Here is an 18184-nt window from a genome sequence, read left to right on the forward strand (position 1 = left end):
TTTCCTTCTCCAATGCATGAAAGTGAATTCGCACAGTCATGTCCGACTCAGCGACCCCAGGGACTGTAGCCTACCAGGCTTCTCTGTCCATGGGAGTCTCCAGGCAGGAATACTGGAGTGGGTTGCCATTACCTTCTCCACTAAAGAGTGCAGTTGAACGAAATAATAAAAAGGACCATCCGTACACTTCTCACACCACCTTTGCAGACCCCCATGGGTATCTAATTTACTATGTATTCGATCATTGGGAACAACAGTTTTGTTTCAGTTCAGTCCCTCAGTCGTGTTGGACTCTCTGTGACCCCATGAATTGCAGCACGCCAGGCGTCCCTGTCCATCACCAACTCCCGGAGTTCACCCAAACCCACGTACATCGAGTCGGTGATGCCATCCAGCCATCTCATCTTCTGTCGTCCCCTTTTCCTCCTGCCCCCAATCCCTCCCAGCATCAGAGACTTCCAGTGAGTCAACTCTGCACATGAGGTGGCTAAGGTACTGGTTTTAATGCCTGGTTTTACCAGTAGCTGTGATCCTGGCAGACTTATCTCCAGAGCGATTTTTTAAAGCGAAATGTAACATTTAAAATAAGGGAACCGGTCACATTCCTTTTTTCCTTAAGCCTCCTGGATAGCGGCTTTAGACGCTGCTGGTGGACTTAAATAGGACGGGTGAGGAGGGGGGAGAGAGCCAACTTCACCCTCCAGACATTATTAACGAGGGGAAGGCAGGAAAGCCTGGGGCTCTCAGGACTCGGGCGCCTTCTCCAGCGCTCTGGTAGGAGACACACGGGCTGGAAGGAGGCCGGGGAAGTGAGAGGCTGAGATGGGCGGGCGAGAAAGGCCTTTCTGAGACGCCTACCCAGTCCGAGCGCATCTCGCCGTGGCGCGCGCTTCCGAGGAAGCGACACCTGAGGACGCTTTTCCTGCTTCAGCGGTCTTTCCCAGCTCCCGCGGGCGGGTCTCCCGGGTCCCCTGGAATGGGCTCGCCCCTTCTTTAGCTCCCACGTTTTACGCTCTTCAATCTGTCTCCCACCCGCGATTCGACTAATCCGCTGCGCGCAGCCCGCTGGCTGGCGAGCGAGCGCAAGATGCCCAAGCTGCAGCCCGGGGCCCCGGGGTGGGAGGGGCTGGCGGTTACCGCGGGGTCGGTGTACGCCACGTGGACCTACGTCTCCCCCGGCGCTGCCCCCACCGCGGCGACCACTCCGGCCCACATCCCGCCCCGTGGCTCCAGCGCGCGGGCGCGCGGGAGGAGGGAAGGAAACCCAGGTGGTGGGGATGGAGAAGGGGAAAGTAAAGAGGGAGAAGGGCAAGGAGCCGGAGAAAGAGAAAATTCAGCAAAAAGAGGAGAGAAACAAAAAGAAGGTGGAGAAGGAGAAAATTAAGGAGAAAGAAAAGGGGAAGGAGGAGAAAATTAAGGAAAAGAACGGGAAGGAGAAAACTGGGAAGGGGAAGGAGGAGAAAATTAAGGAAAAGAACGGGAAGGAGAAAACTGGGAAGGGGGAGGAGGAGAAAATTAAGGCGAAAGAAAAGGGGAAGGAGGAGAAAATTAAGGAAAAGGAGAACGGGAAGGAGGAGAAAAGTAAGAGAAATGAGGATGAAAAGAGGCAAGAGCGGGAGACGGAGAAAGAGAAGGAACAATTCAAGGAGAAAGAGAAGGACAACAGCACGTTGATAAAAATACCGCTGGAGCCGCTGGTAAGAGACCGCTGCCTCGGACCCTCACCCGAGGCCATTGTCCAGTGTTTCGCCGGCTCTGTTACGTGCGAGACCCCCGGTGGGCTCGCGCCCGAAGGAATACGGTCTCGTTTGCCGGCTTTGTATCCGCGGATGGAATCGGAATGTGCCAAGCTTCGAACGACCCATCGCGAGCCCCTTCTCAGCCGCTCGCCCACTCACCCCTAACCCCGACCCTGTGTCCAGGTCTAGTGTTGAAGAAGACACCTTGTTGATGTTCACAGCGGTGCTGGGAATAGCCTTTTTTCCAGCTCCGTCTCTGGCCGGCGCCGAACACTAGCCCCCAGACCCTCACCACACGTGCTGTCTCTGTTCCAGTCTTTTCTGCTTTGTGGGGGCGGGGGGAGGGGAAGGTGTAGGTTTCTTGAATTTGTGCAGGATGTGTTTTGGGACTGCCTGGACCTTTTCTCTGGGCGCTCTGGTTGCTATTACTTACATTGTTTTCATATCACCAGCACCCAGAAGAGAGGGTCACAAAGGTTTAACTGAGAGGCCTCAGAAACCAGCCTTTTAGTCATGAAAGGACAGATACGTATGATTCTACTTAGATGGTTTACCTAGTGTATTCAAACTCAAAGAGCAGAATGTTGGGGGATGGGGGGGTAAGCATTTTAATGAGTACAGTTTGTTTTACAAGATGAATAGTTATGGCTAGTGGTGATGGTTGCATGGTATTATGAATGGAGTCTATATCACTCTGGGTTTAAACATGGTTAAGATGGTAAATTTTGTGTTGTGTATGACTGTGTGTGACCTGTGGATGGTGTCCCGCCAGGCTCCTCTATTCTCCAGGCAAGAATACTGGAGTGGATTGCCATGCTTTTCTCCAGGGCATCTTCCCGACCCAGGGATGGAACCCATATCTCTTATATCTCCTACATTGGCAGGTGGATCCTTTATTACTAGCGCCACCTGGGAAGCCCTTTATGTTGTGTACTTTGCCACAATTTAAAAACTGGGGGAGAAGGAAAAAAACAAGCATTATTTGGCTCAACTTAGTGTGCTTTGTACTCCTGGAGTTCCTGGGCTCAGAGCTGCTTTCTGGTTCTAAACAATATGAATTATTAACAGAGATTTGATCTCTGGTAAAATAGCCAAAGAACTGATGCTTTCAAACTGTGGTGTTGGAGAAGACTTAATTAAGAGTCCGTTAGACTGCAAGATCAAACCAGTCAATCCTAAAGGAAATCAACCCTGAATATTCATTGGAAGGATTGATGCTGAAGCTGAAGCTCCATTACTTTAGCCACCTAATGTGAGGAGCCCACTCATTGGAAAAGACCCTGATGCTGGGAAAGATTGAAGGCACAAGAAGTCAGCAGAGGATGAGATGGTTATATAGCATCACCAACTCAATGGACGTGTTAGAGCAAACTCGGAAATAGGACAGGGAAGTCTGGTGTGCTACAGTCCATGGGATTGCAAAGAGTTGGACACAACTTTGAGACTGAACACACAAAACAGACTATATAGATTCATTATAGTTAAAGGAATAACTTTTAACAAGGAACAGTGGTGTTGAATCATATTTCATGTCTGAACTCTTGGTTTACAGTAACCCCAGCTTTTCTAAACCCCAGCGATTATAAACGTGAGGAACCTTGTATTTTAGACTAAAAAGTAAGCAAAATGTAAAGCATCAATGACTACAGAATTTCTAAATAGGGTCAGGTTAGTGGCAGCGATGTGATTGGAAAGGGAATAGGGAATGGTTTTTATTCACAAAATTCATAAGATCCAAGATGCCATTATTTTAGGTACCACAGAGAAAGGAAAAAAAATGCTTCCAGCCAAAATATGACATACTATAGATTGTAAAGCCCTCATTTCAGAGATGTTAAAATGTGAAAAAAGAAATCTTGAAACTGATAAAATATGTTGGGGTAGCCTGATTGTGGAGCCATTGGTGGAGATAATGAGGGGACACAGTCTACATCTTGCGGCCATTTCTTGGTCACCATTGCTTTAAAGCATTCATTTAAAATCAACCAATGACATCCCCTTAGAGCAGCATCTAGTCCCTTTTCCTTACCATGACTCTGAGAATGACACTGTAACATTTAGATGCAGATGGAAGAGAATGGGGAGGAAGCGGGGATGGATATAGGAAACACCTATGGAAGAGCCATTTACTTTAAGAGCCATCAATAATTCACTCCAGTAACAAACATTTACTTTAAAACATTCTGTTACTCACTAGACAGGTTTCATAAATGATTCCCCGTACATAAGTCTCTCTTACAGCAGACCTTAAAACATCTTATTTTTACACAGATCTTCTATATTACAGACAGGAGGGACATGGGATAGACGTATAGTGCTGTTGAGGATCACTTTTTTTTTTTAACAGAAATCTAGTCTAAGGCTTCCCTGGTGGCTCAGACAGTAAAGAATCTCCCTCCAATGTGGGAGACCTGGGTTCGATCCCTGGGTCAGGAAGATCCCTTGGAGAAAGAAATGGCAACCCACTCCAGTATTCTTGTCTGGAGAATCCCATGGACAGAGGAGCCTGGCGGGCTACAATCCATAGAGGTCACACAGAGTCAGACGTGACTGAAGCGACTTAGCACGCAGTCTATGTCTAATGACATTTAGTGTTCAAGCAGAAATGTATAAGATTATTATTTTAAACCAATGCCCTTGAAGATGTTTCCAAGTTTTTTTTTCCCCCATATATGAGAAACCTCTTTGGTAAGCTGTTTGAGAAATAGAATTCCTGTGAACAGTCTGACTGGGTTGCTCATTTATTACTGTTTACATTGAAGTTTGTACACTAAAAGCCACCTTTCTGAGCACTCTAAACTTTCTCTTTCTCTCTTCGTACCACTCTTGCCCTTCTTGTCCCTCAAACACTTGTCATAAAAATTTCTAAGGCTGGTGGAATACTTCTTCCTAAAGTTTACATCTAGTTCATCAGGTTTTAGCATGAGATTTTAACTAGTTTAACAATTTTTATAGTCTTTGCCTTTTCATTTAATATTTATATTAAAAAGTACAGAAGAGAGTAACCTTGCCCTAAGAACTTTTAATCTATGATTCAATTTGGGGAGACAAGACAGATTAATATTATGACCTTACATGCTTACATGCGAAATGGCAGAGTCAATACATAGACCAAGAAGGTCCCAAGACCCCAAACAACAAATTGAATTCTCGTGCAGTCTCCAGTGGTCATGAACTAGGGAAGCCAAGTGAAGAGTGAAAATTGGCCCTGAAAATATGGCACCTCCTATAAATCCTGATATATATAAAGTATTTATTTGATAAATTGACCAGGAGTTGGAAGATGGAGAGAGGGTATACAGTTAATATCATGTAAGTAATGACTGATTATATAAAATACAAACTGACTAGTACAGTTTGTTCTAGACCTATTAAATTTTTTTTGCAAAGTTTTATACAATTTCACAAATATTGGCAAGCGCACTTCCCAGAGCCAAGAAAACAAGGCCCTGATAGCATATTATTGCCTTATCTTTTGTTTCACAGGAGAAAAATAAGCAGATCCTAGTGCTGGGCCTGGATGGGGCAGGAAAGACCAGTATTCTCCACTTTCTAGCTTTAAACCGAGTCCAGCGCAGTGTGGCCCCCACCCAAGGTTTCAATGCAGTGTGCATCAGCACTGAGGACCGCCAGATGGAGTTCCTGGAGAGTAAGCGCTCTTTCTCAGTGCTTCTGGGGGTAGCTAATAGCTTTTATAGCCACATGGTTGTCAAATCTTAAGCCAGATGCGATGTCAACATCACATGGGTCCTTGTGAAATTAATGATAAAATGAATATGAAATGAATGATAGGTCCTTATGAAATGAAACCCTGGGTCAAATTTTCCTAGACTTTTAGAATGCATATGTAGATGAATGCTAGGGTACAATGTGGGTAAAATCACTTTCTGTTCCTTTTATTTTCTCCTTTTTCCAGTGGTGGTGATAAAAGGGAGTTGAGAGGAAGGCTTTAGCACCCTCTCCTTTAACAGCCTCCCTCCTCCTTACTACCCCCCCCATAAAAATCCAATCTGAGTAAATATAGTGTGCTTCCTTCTTGAAAATGCAAATATTCACAAACCTCTTATGACCAGATCACAACATATATACTCTTGTAATCAGATCACAACCCAGAAGCCCCTACTCTAAAGTAATTCTGGAGTCACTGCCTCTCAGAATATTGCTGTTTCCCAAAGTTGTATCAGATCCTCTTATCTTCTCTTTACACTCTTCCAAATTTATCTATCCAGCCAAACATACCCGAATGTCACCTGACATCTCTACCTGGCTGTCTCATCGGCCTCTCACACCAAACATTGTCCAAGCAAATGCTTGATATAGCTGCATATCTGTTCCTGTCCCTGTAATCCACTGATCAGTAAATGTCTCCTCACCCATCAAGATGCTCAAGCCGGAGGACCGGGCATTTTCTGTACCCCCACCTCCAGTATGCAAGGAAAATGCTATGAATTTTTGCTTTCATCCAATTGTGAAGAGAAAATGGTGGGCAGAGAAACTGTTAAACCTGTAGGCAAATCTTTCTGATAAAAGCATTATTAGGAATAGAGATTTCAATTTTCTCAGAAGCTATAGAAGAAATAATATTTTTAATGAAATAGATGGCTAAGAAAAGAGTCTCAGAATATAAAAAGTGAAAAAGGGCAGGGTCGGGGGTGGTGGGAAGGAAAGGAAAGAGAAAAAAAAGAAAGGAAGATAGGAAGAAAAAAGAAAAGATTCCAATTAAGGGGGAAAATGGACAGAGCTGTTGGAGTGAGGAGTTTCAACATATGTTTGTCAATTATTAATGGAATCAAGGAGAAAAAAATTGCAGAGAGTAAATAATGTTTGAACACAGTCAACCAATTTGAGCTAATGAACAATATAAAATTGTCTAATTCTTCTCAAATACCCATGGAACAGTAAACAAACACGGAGCACTGCCTGGGCCATATAGCAAGTCTTAATGGAGTTTTCAAAGAGGCATCATATAAACTCTGTTCTCTAACTATGTTACCATTAAATTAGAAGTTAATATCTAGGGACTTCCCTGGTGGTCCAGTGGTTAAGAATCCACCTTCCAATACAGGAGATATGGGTTTGATCCCTGGTTGGGGAAGTAAGATCCCACATGCCACGGGACAACAGAGCCCATGCGCCATGACTACTAAGCCCAGGCTCTGGGGCCCTCACTCCACCAGTGGAGTGTAGCCTGTACGACACAATGGCGATCCCCCACAGCACAACTAAGACCTGATGCAGCCAACAATAAGTAAATGAATACTTTTTTTTCCAGTCCTGTGCCCTCCCCAACTAATATTTTTTTTTAAAGTTAATAACTAAAAGATAACAATTCCTATTATAGATGAAATGTCATGGTGTTGGCAAAAAAAATGGGAATCCCTGTTTAAGCTCGTATGTTAAAGGATATGAATTACTTAGATTACATTCTTTAAAACACAAAATACTTTGAAGAATGACCAGCCTGGCTCTCTCTACAAAGGAAAACAAAGGAAAGACAAATAAAGACCCTTTCCTATTAGTTTTTGAAATGTTTTTGTTAAGTGCCCATACAGTGTTCTGCATACTTTTTCTGCAAAGGGCTCGAGAGTAGATAACGTAGACTTTGTGGCCACATGATCTCTCTGCTGCTACTCAGTACTGCGAAAGCAACCCAGAGACCATGTGTGAACAAACCTGCATGCCTGTGTTGTCACACAACTTTGCTTGTACTGAAATCCAACTGTGATATAATGTTCATATGTTAAAAAATGGTAATTCTTTTCCCCCCCAAATGTTTAAAAATGTAAAATCCATTTTTTGTTCACAGGCTGTACAAAAACAGGCAGTGAGCTGAGCCAGGTTTAGACTGTGGGCCATGGTTTGTCAATTTCTGTCCCAGGAGAAAAATAAAAACCGAATTCATTGTATCTGGGAAACTTTCTTCTGGGAAGCATCAGCAGAATGAAATAACCCAAAGACATTTTTTTCCTGAGGCAACTCTTCTTAAATACCCACAGGATCATATTAACTTTTAGTTCAAGATTAAAGAAAGGAAATTAGATTTGGGGTTTTGACAAAGGAAAAAGTTGTGCAAGAGAGGCTAGCCAATGACATTTAAATCAGTCCATTTAAGACATTTTAGAGAAACGTGTTTTAACCCACCACCCTGAATTCTTTTAGTAGACTACTCCTGTTTACTGATCCATGCTTGATAGACATGCACTGGCTGTCATGACTGCTCTGTATAACAGATCAAGAGGCATCCACTGTGGTACAAATTTGCAAGGTAGAACACCTGAGTTTGATCCCTGCCTGGGTTGGAAAGATCCCCTGGAGAAGGAAATGGCAACCCACTCCAGTATTCTTGCTTGGGAAATCCCATGGACAGAGGAGCCTGGCAGTCCGTGGGGTTGCAAGAGTTGGACCCGACGTAGTGACTAAACTACCACCACGCTGGTCCTTTGTGTGCCAGAACTTAGTGAACCGCTTGTGGAGGGTAAATATCCCCACCAGTCATTTCCCCAGAAACATCACTCTGGTTGTTCTCAGAATTGGGTCTAGTCTCACAGCGGTCTTTTATCAGAAGACCTGCCAGTGTTCAGAAATTATCAAAATGTGCCTTACCTGGCTGCCTCGATAGACTCTTCTGAGATTTGTGTGTGTGTGTGTGTTTTCTTCCTTTGCTTTTCTTTGTAGTTGGCGGCAGCGAACCTTTCCGTTCCTATTGGGAAATGTACCTGTCCAGGGGCTTGCTATTGGTATTTGTGGTGGATTCAGCAGATCACAAAAGATTACCTGAAGCCAAGAAATACCTTCATCAACTAATTGGAACAAACCCAGTCCTTCCTCTGGTTGTGTTTGCAAACAAACAGGTAAACATCTGTGCAAATATAAAGTGTACTCAATATTTTTTTATTAATGCAGTAAATAGAAATGTTTACTTTTTGAATTTGATCTTTTAAATTTATTTTTTAAATTTGATTTTTTTTAAATTGGAGGATAGTTGTTTTACAGTGTGTTAGTTTCTGCTAACAGAAGTGAATCAGTCCTAATACACAGATACCGCCTCCCTCTTGGACCTCCCTCCCACCCGCTATCCCACCCCCCGAGGTCATCACAGAGCGCTGAGTTGAGCTTCCTGTGCTTTATAGCAGGTTCCCATTAGCTATCTATTTTGCATAAAGTAGTGTATATTTGTTGTTGTTCTTTAGTCACTAAATTGTGTCTTACTCTTGTGCTACGCCATGGACTGTTGTAGCCTGCCAGACTCCTTTGATGGGATTTCCCAGGCAAGAATACTGGAGCAGGTTGCCATTTCCTTCTCCAGGGGAGCAGGGGATCTGCGCTTCCTGCATTGGCAGGTAGATTCTTTACCAATGAGCCACCTGAGAAGCCTGGTAATGTATATATGTCAGTCCTAATCACCCAATTGATCCCACGCTCTCCTTTCCCCTCTATGTCCACAAGTCCATTTTCTCCCTCTGAGTTTCTATTCCTGCCTTGGAAATAGATTCATCTGTACCATTTTCCCAGATTCCACATGTATGTGTTAATATACGATGTTTTTCTCTTTCTGACTTACTTTATTCTGTATGACAAACTCTAGGTCCAACCACATCTCTGCAGATGACCCAAAGAAACGTCTGCTTTTAAGAGCTAAATATTCAATAATATGCTGTATGTTCATTTCAGTTTATACTATTAGGTCTCCTGGAGTATACAATCAGCCCTCCTTTCAGGGGGAAAAAAAATTCCATAAAGTTCCAAAAAGTAAAACTCCTGTTTGCCACATGTGAGCAACTGTTTTCACAGCATTTACCTTGTATTAGATATTATAAGTAGTCTAGAGAAGGCAATGGCACCCCACTCCAGTTCTCTTGCCTGGAAAATCCCATGGACGGAGGAGTCTGGTAGGCTGCAGTCTATGGGGTTGTTAAGAGTCGGACGTGACTGAGTGACTTCACTTTCACTTTTCACTTTAATGCATTGGAGAAGGAAATGGCACCCCACTCCAGTATTCTTGCCTGGAGAATCCCAGGGACGGCGGAGCCTAGTGGGCTGCCGTCTATGGGGTCGCACAGAGTCGGACACGACTGAAGCGACTTAGCAGCAGCAGCAGCAGAGATGATTAAAGTATATGGGAGGATGTGCATAGGTTATTTGCAGAAATGACACCATTTTATATAAGGGGCTTGAGCAGATTCTGATGTCTTCTAGGGTCCTGCAACCAATCCCCTCACAGATACCAAGTAAAAGCGAAAGTGTTAATCGCTCAGTCGTGTCTGAACGCTTTTCGACCCCATAGACTATAACCTGCCAAGCTCCTATGTCCATGGAATTCTCCAGGCAAGAACACTGGAGTGGATTGCCATTCTGTTCTCCAGGGGATCTTCCCAACCCAGGGATGGAACCCAGGTCTCCCGCATTATAGGTAGATTCTTTACTGTCTGAGCCACCAGGAAAGCCCACCGCTGTAAATTCGTTCAGAACAGAGACTGTCATTCACCTTTGTGTCCCATGTAAAACCTAGTATACTACCTTGTATATAGTAGGAAGTCAACAAATCTGTTAAGTTTAATCAAATAAACATTTACTGACTGTTGAATTGATTTCAACAAAATCTTTGAGTGCTTACTATATATAATGGGCTTCCCTGGTGGCTCAGATGGTAAAGAATCTGAGAGACCTGGGTTTGATCCCTGGATCAGGAAGATCCCCTGGAGAAGGGAATGGCAACCCATTCCAGTATTCTTGTCTGGAGAATCCCAAGGATAGAGGAGCCTGGCAGGCTACAGTCCATGGGGTCGCAGAGTCAGACACGACTAAGCGACTAACACACACACACACACACACACACACACACACACACACTATGTGTCAGTATACAGAATTAGTTTTAGATTAGCTAGCCTGACCTGAATTTCACACACATGCATTAAAGTATTAAACACTCATGAAGAAATGGAAACCTTGTGCAGTGTTGGTGGGGATGTCAAATGGTGCAGCTGCTATGAAAAACAGTATGGCAGTTCCCTACGAAATTAAAAATAGAATTTTCATATAGTCCAGCAGTCCCACTTCTGGGTATATTATCAATAGAATTGAAAGCAGGAACTCAAACAGATGTTTGCACACCTGTGCTCATAGCAGAATTATTCCCAGTAGCCAAAAGGTAGAAGCAACCCAAGTGCCCATCCACGCATGAACGGATAAACAAAATGTGGTGTATACATACAGTGGATATTATTCAGCCTTAAATGTGTCAGGAAATTCTGACACATGCTACACCATGGATGAACTTTAAGGACATTATGCTAAGTGAAATAAGCCAGTAACAAAAGAACAAATAATGTATGATTATACTTTTATGAGGTCCCCTAGAGCAGTTAAGGGCTTCCCTGGTGGCTCAGATGGTTAAAGAACCAACCTGCAATGTGGGAGACCTGGATTCAATCCCTGGATTGGGAAGATACCCTCGAGGAGGGCATGTCAACCCAGTCCAATATTCTTTCCTGGAGAATCCCCATGGACAGAGGAGCCTGGCAGGCTACAGTCCGTGGGGTCGCAGAGTCAGACACGACTGAGCGACTAAGCACAGAGTAGTTAAAATCAGAGAGACAAAAAAATAGTAGTTGCCAAGTGCTGAGAGAGGGAGAAATGGGAAGCTATTGTTTAATGGGTACAGAGTGTCAGTTTTACAAGTTGAAGAGTTCTGAAGATGGTGTACAATAATGTGAATTTACTTAACTGTACACCAAACTGTACATTTCAAAATGGTAATATGGAAAATTTTGTTATGTGTATCTTACTACAATAAAAGAAATTTAAAACAACATTAAACATCTATAGCATTGTGCAGGCATACCTAATTTTATCACACTTCACTTTGTTGTGCTTTGCAGATACTGTGATTTTTACAAATTGAAGGTTTGTGGCAACCCTGCATGGAGCAAGTCTATATGCGCCATTTCCCCAACTTCTTTTTCTCACTTTATGTCTCTGTGTTGCCTTTTGGTAATTCTTGCAATATTTCCAACTTTTAGAATTATTATATTTGTTATGATGATCTCTGATCAGTGACCTTTGATGTTACTATTATAAAAAGATAATGACTTGCTGAAGGCTCGGATGATGGTTAGCATTTTTTTAGCAATAAGGTATTTTTAAATTAAGGTGTGTACATATTTTTAGACATAATGCTATCACACACTTAAAAGATTACGGTAGTGTTAAAGTAACTTTTCTATGTACCAAGAGACAAAAAAAATTCTTGTGACTCACTTTATTGCGGTATTCACTTTATCACAGTAGTCTGGAACCAAATTTGCAGTATCTCTGAAGTGTGCTTGTAATGCTGTAGCCTCTCTCAATTGCCAGGCTTATCAGTCATAAGAGTTCCTACCCTTTCTCCCACTCCTATGAGTGAGTGTTTATGGAAGTAAAATAAATCATTATAATGATGATCTAAAAGTAGGAGCCTATATTAAAGTCCAGCATAAATGCTAGTCCAGCAGATTATTTTTTTTAAAAGGCTGGAGTTTTTTTTGTTTTTGTTTTTTTAGTTAACATCTTAAGTACCACAAACTGTGATGATTTAGAAGATCATGGTAAATGTAAGTGAGTTGTATAGTATTGCATTGCATGAATATACCACCACTTTACCGTTTTATTGTTGGACATTTGGGTTATTTCCAATTTTTCATTGTTGTAAAGAGTTCTATAGTGAATCTTCATGTATGTGTCTTTTCATAGACGTGTACCAACAGTTCTCTAAGGAATTGTGAGGAATTACTGGGTTTGGGGATTTGTACCTTGTGGCTCAGCTGGTAAAGAATCCGCCTGTAATACAGGAGACCTGGGTTCGATCCCCGGGTTGGGAAGAGCTCCTGGAGAAGGGAAAGGCTACCCACTCCAGTATTCTGGCCTGAAGAATTCCAAGGACTGTATAGTCCCTGCGCCTTTCACTTTTCGTTCACATATTCAGTTTTACTAGATATTACCAAGTTGCTTTCCAAAGATATTGAACTAATTTATTCTTCCTACCAGCAGTATATGATAGTTTTTATAGCTCTACACCCTTGTTAATACTTGGTTTGTCAAACTTTCATTTTTGCCAGTCTTGTGAGAATGAAATTTTATCTTATTATTCTAATTTGCATTTCTTTAATTACTAGTGAGCCTGAACATTTTTTTCAGATGTTCACTGGTTATTAGTTTCAAATTAGTTTCATTCTTTGAAGTAAATTTCCATATCTGTGAATTAACTTTTAATATCTTTCCCCAAATTCCTATTGGGTGTTTATCTTTTCTCATTTGAGTTGTAGGAGTCTTTCATATCTTTTGGAAAAATAATCCTATTTCTGTTACATGCATTACAAATATCTTCTCTAGCAACCTATTGTGGAGAAGGCAATGGCACCCCACTCCAGTACCCTTGCCTGGAAAATCCCAGGGACGGGCAAGCCTGGTGGGCTGCTGTCTAGGGGGTCGCACAGAGTCAGATACGACTGAAACAACTTAGCAGGAGCAGCAGCAACCTATTGTTAACATTTTATTTTGTTATGGTTCTCTTTTTAATACACAGGTTTTCATTTTTAATACTCCAATTTATTGATGCTTTCCTTTGTGGTTTATATCTCTTCATCAAATTGAATAAACAGGACCATTTGGTGTCAAATTATAACTTTTACTGGGGTTTAATAATAAAATGTTTGGATATTCTCAGACAGTAAAGAATCTGCCTGCAATGCAGGAGACCTGGGTTCAATCCCTGGTCCGGAAGATCCTCTGGAGAAGGGAATAGCAACCCACTCCAGTATTCTTGCCTGGAGAATTCCATGGACAGAGGAGCCTGGTGGGACATAGTCCCTAGGGTCACAAAGAGTTGGACTCAACTGAGCAGCTAACACACTTTCTAGTTTAAGGTCATCTTGGTTATTACTCCTTGATCAAAATAACTTAAGCTTTTAGATGACTCATTGTTTCAAGTTATTACATAAATATTTTTTTAAAGTCATCTTACTGTCGTTATTCTTTGAGTGATGACATCTATTAGGGCACAATTATGTGAGCATGGAATACACCTGATATTTATCCCTGATGTTCTTTTATCATTACAAGGAGCCCCTCCTCCCTTCCAACACCCTTCTGTTTTCTTCCTCTCCAATTCCATTGGTGGCATTTCTTTTAACCTGAGACATCGTCCACATGTTACTAGATTCATTAAAACAATTGCAAAATTCACTACTTGCTCTAAGACTAAATGAATTCAGGTTTCAGACAGGCAATAAAGTGGAAGAACCAGAAAAGGTAATGATACCACATGAAGAAAACCTCACACTTACAAGAATTTGATAGATTCATATTGGTACAAGAAAAAATGACAATATTGTACTATTTTAAAACTTTGGGAGAACACCATGAAACAAAAAGCCAATTACAAATTCAATGTTAAGAGTGAAAATGTTTAAACTTTTGCAGAAGACTTAAAAACTGTAACTGAATCTGCATATGTATTTAGGAGAGGGAATATCAGAGGTTATTTGCTATAAATAATTCTTGTTGTGTGAGAGGCAAAGAAATATGTTTCGATCTTATCATGCAGCATAAACACATGCTTTTTGTCTCCTCATTTTAATCTCTCCCCTCTCTGCTTCTTCGGATGGGTTTTCCTCCTTTAAGCCTTCCCCACTTCTCCATCTCATCTTCTTTCCCTCCATCTGTCCCTTGCCTCTCAGCCTTCTTCACCTACTACACCATTTTCTAAACTTATTCTGTCCCTGATCCCTTCTCTACCTCCCTCCTTCCCCCCAAATTTAATGTAAAACTTTTTGTTCAGTAGAAATAATTTTTGCAAAAGAAAACTTACATTTGGCAAATGCTATAATCAATAAGAGTTGGACATGACTGAGCAACTGAACTGAACTGAACTGATAATCAGTAAAATATTATATGGACAAAAACCAATTTAATGAATCAAGCTTCTTTTGTAAAGACAAATTAAAAATAATCTTGGAGGGCTTCCCTGATTCTTCAGTGGAAAAGAATCTGCCTACCAGTGCAGGAAACACAGGTTCGATCTCTGATCCAGCAAGATCCCACATGTTACAGAGCCATTAAGCCACAATTGTTGAACCTGTGCTCTAGAGCCAGGGAGCTGCAATTACTGAGCCCTTGCGCTGCAACTACTGAAGTCCGAGCTCTACAGCCTGTGCTCTGCAATAAAAGAAGCCACCACGATGAGAAGCCCAAGCACCACAACTAGAGAGAAGCCCATGCAGCAACAAAGACCCAGCACAGCCAACAATAAATAAATTATTAAGTTATTTTTAAAAATTAAAAAAATAAGTCTTGGGAAAATTCAGACAAAATTGGAAAAACAAAACTAGAAGCAGATCACACTGGTTAGGAAATTGATTAAGGTATTATATTGGCTTAACTTTGTTCCAGAAAATACTCTTTTGATAATAACTCATAAATGCTGATATAATTCCGATGAAAATCTTTATATTCAAACAGCCTTTAGGATCCTAGTAATGGGATTACAATATCCTCGATATTATAATGGAGGTTCAGTCATTGAGAGTAATAAATGTATCTATCCAAAAATGTTGCAAAGTAACCAACTTTTTCTCAATTCTTTTTCCATTCTTATGAAGGATCTTGAAGCAGCCTATCACATTACAGATATCCATGAAGCTTTGGCATTATCTGAGGTGGGAAATGACAGGAAGATGTTCTTGTTCGGAACCCAGGTGACTGAGGATGGCTCAGAGATACCTTCCATTATACAAGATGCCAGAGACCTAATTGCACACCTGGCTGCAGACATGAGTGATCAGGCATAGCCCACTGCGAGACTCATGATTTGGATGTCACCAGGGAACGTGACGTGGCAGGCTGGAAGCCAAAATTTCCACTTTCAAATAAAAAATAAAACATTTCCTATTTTCTCAATGCACGACACATATACACATACAAGATAATGTTAATTGATTAAAAGGATCTCTATTTAGATTTTGAACTTTAAAAGTATTGGTAAACAATGTATTTGGAGGGATTTGGATTTTTAATCAACAAAATTAAAGTGAAAATTAGCAAGCATTCATCCCATTTGTAGTTTCTCGGTGAAATGACATTTACATTAAAATATTCTAATAACTTTCCTCTTTTTCAAGTAAATCCAGGTGTATTTCTGCAGGGAGCTGCCCGTGAGAACGGGGTCCTTTGTCCGAAGGACACAGCTCTGGGAGCTGCCTCAGTCCTTGAGGGTTTGCTTGCAAACATAGCTCTCTGTCCCGCCACCCCAGAGATTAGGCGCTTATTTACTGCAGGCACCTGGAGTTCTGTGCAAACTTCTCACGCACAGAGAAATGTTATCTGGTGTAAGAAGTAATAACAGGGAGCCATTCCCATGCTCTCAAGATTTCTTGTGACTGTTTGTAAGATGTATAGGCCAACCAAGAAAAAATGTCAACTGTCTTGTCTTTCTCACGCTCTTCTGTATAAATATGAGATGCTGAATAAAGTTGGTGTCAGACTGTGTCCCTTCATGGTGACGTGTCTGAACCTCTCGACCCCATTTTTGTAGTCTCTTGCTTTAGTTTCTTTCTTAGCCCCGCCGTGCACGTTCTTGGGACCTGATGGACTTTGCCGGCTGGCACCGGCATATTTCCTTTAAGTGGATCCATTTAACAATGTGGGAAAAGAAATCAGGATAGGGCAATAAGAAAAGTAAACACTATCAAAGTCACATAGAAATACAAATTAACAGCATTCAGAAAGATTTAAGAATGGCTTCTTTCTAAGAAACTACCACTAACAGAACACCGTAGGGATTTGTGTTTCAACTTCTTGATATTTTATTTTTTTATATAGATAAGCTTTATCTTTCCTAGAAATATTTAAGAGTGATAACTCTGCTTACCTACAGATATGATACAAATCCAACTTTTAACCTTAGTGTCTTCTCCTGATTTCTTTTTTTAAAAAGACTTCCAGTTTCCAGTCCAGCATGTAAGAAGCTTGGAAGCCATGAGGCCATTCTAACAAGTAAAAAGCTGAACAGACTGAAAGTTCAGCATTGGAGAGACTACTGGAATACAGAGAATAACAGTTTACCAGAGCAAAGACTCCTAATGGGAAACTCCCCATGGGAACCAGTGCCTGCCTGTTAGTCACACACTTGTGTCCAGCTCTTGGCCACCCATGGGCTGTAGCCTGCCAGGCTCCTCTGTCCATGGGATTCTCCAGGCAAGAATACTAAAGTGAGTTGCCATTCCCTTCTACAGGGGATCTTCCCAACCCGGAATTGAACCTGACCCTTCTGCATTGCAGGCAGATTCTTTACCACTGAGGCACCAGGGAAGCCCCACTGGGAACTAGTGCCAGCGTAGAAAAACCAGAACTATAACTGATGAATTGCTGGTTGCTCAGACTACTCTGAAAATTAAAAAATTCTAGGGGAACCCAGTCATAGGAAGGCCCCCAATTTTTTGAGATTTACCTCCAGGACCTTGACCAGATTCCCTCAATAAATATTAGAGAAAAATCCCCTGGTGCTTCCAACGGAGGGGAAAAAAAACCCTTTTGAAATATGCCAGAGCATTCTGTTGTTCTTAACAAGGTCTGCCCTCAGGGGAAACTAGTTAACCAGTGCCTAGCCTAGAGTCGGACACGACTGAAGCGACTTAGCAGCAGCAGCAGCAGCCTGCTGGAGTATTATTGTGTTCATGTGTGCTTGCTTGTGTCCTCTGCAACCCCATGGACTGTAGCCCGCCTGGCTCCTCTGTCCATGGGATTTCCCTGGCAAGAATACTGGAGTGGGTTGCCAGTTCCTCCTCCAGGGGATTTTCCCAACCAAGGGATTGAACCTGCTCCTTCTGCATTGGCATGCTGATTCTTTACCACTGAGCCACCTGGGAATCTCACTCCGGTATTACCAGAGAGTAACCGGAACATAACTGACCTGGAGGAAAGGAAATACCCAACTCTAGTCCACTCCAGTCATTCTGTTCCACTTAAGAGGGCAGAAAACTAAGACTTAAGTCTGCAGTCCAGAGGCACAGAGTCTCTAAAAGGCTGAGCCCTCATCATAAGACTATAGAATATTCTCCCTTCCTCCACCCTTACCTCACCAACACATTGCTAAAGGCCTGTTTACAGAAGTTCCTTTTACCCAATACATCATGCCTGGCTATCAGGAAAAGCTACAAGACATAGTAAAAGGAAAAAAACACAGAAGAGACACAGCATGCACTGTACAGAAATGAAGAATGTTTGATGGGATTGTTAAAAGACTAGATACAGCTGAGGAAAGAATCTCTGAGCTTGAGGATATCTCAATAGAAACTTCCAAAAACTGAAAACCTAAGAGAGCAAGGACTAGAAAAACAGAACAGAATATGCAAGGACTGTGGGACAACTATAAAAGTGGAAATATGTGTTTAATGGGAAACCAGAAAGAG

The 18184-nt window shown here is 41.9% G+C and overlaps 1 protein-coding gene across 3 annotated transcripts; it reads left to right on the forward strand.

Annotated features, from left to right (window-relative positions):
- Nucleotides 1–1170: 1170 nt before the first annotated feature.
- On the forward strand, nucleotides 1171–16299 carry ARL9 (ADP ribosylation factor like GTPase 9). 3 transcript variants are annotated; one of them, XM_059887769.1, is made up of 4 exons: nucleotides 1171–1697; nucleotides 5226–5388; nucleotides 8415–8590; nucleotides 15377–16299. In XM_059887769.1, exons 1-4 carry the CDS (start codon nucleotides 1278–1280, stop codon nucleotides 15563–15565), a joined length of 948 nt encoding a protein of 315 aa, XP_059743752.1. In that variant the 5' UTR covers nucleotides 1171–1277; the 3' UTR covers nucleotides 15566–16299. The 3 variants fall into 3 exon arrangements, with proteins under 3 accessions (XP_059743752.1, XP_059743754.1, XP_059743753.1); XM_059887770.1 differs by lacking the exon at nucleotides 1171–1697 and adding an exon at nucleotides 1730–1922; XM_059887771.1 differs by lacking the exon at nucleotides 5226–5388 and having other exon boundaries at nucleotides 1613–1697.
- The last annotated feature ends 1885 nt before the right edge of the window (nucleotides 16300–18184 follow it).

Source organism: Bos taurus, chromosome 6 (genome assembly GCF_002263795.3).
Source record: "Bos taurus isolate L1 Dominette 01449 registration number 42190680 breed Hereford chromosome 6, ARS-UCD2.0, whole genome shotgun sequence".
NCBI lineage: Eukaryota > Metazoa > Chordata > Mammalia > Artiodactyla > Bovidae > Bos > Bos taurus.

Bases quoted from the DNA above. Each gene is read 5' to 3' on its own strand.
- ARL9 (XM_059887769.1), top strand. From the start codon at position 1,278: ATGGAGAAGGGGAAAGTAAAGAGGGAGAAGGGCAAGGAGCCGGAGAAA. The intron at 5,389-8,414 runs GTAAGCGCTCTT...TTTTCTTTGTAG, and splicing joins CCAGATGGAGTTCCTGGAGA to TTGGCGGCAGCGAACCTTTC. The intron at 8,591-15,376 runs GTAAACATCTGT...ATTCTTATGAAG, and splicing joins TTGTGTTTGCAAACAAACAG to GATCTTGAAGCAGCCTATCA.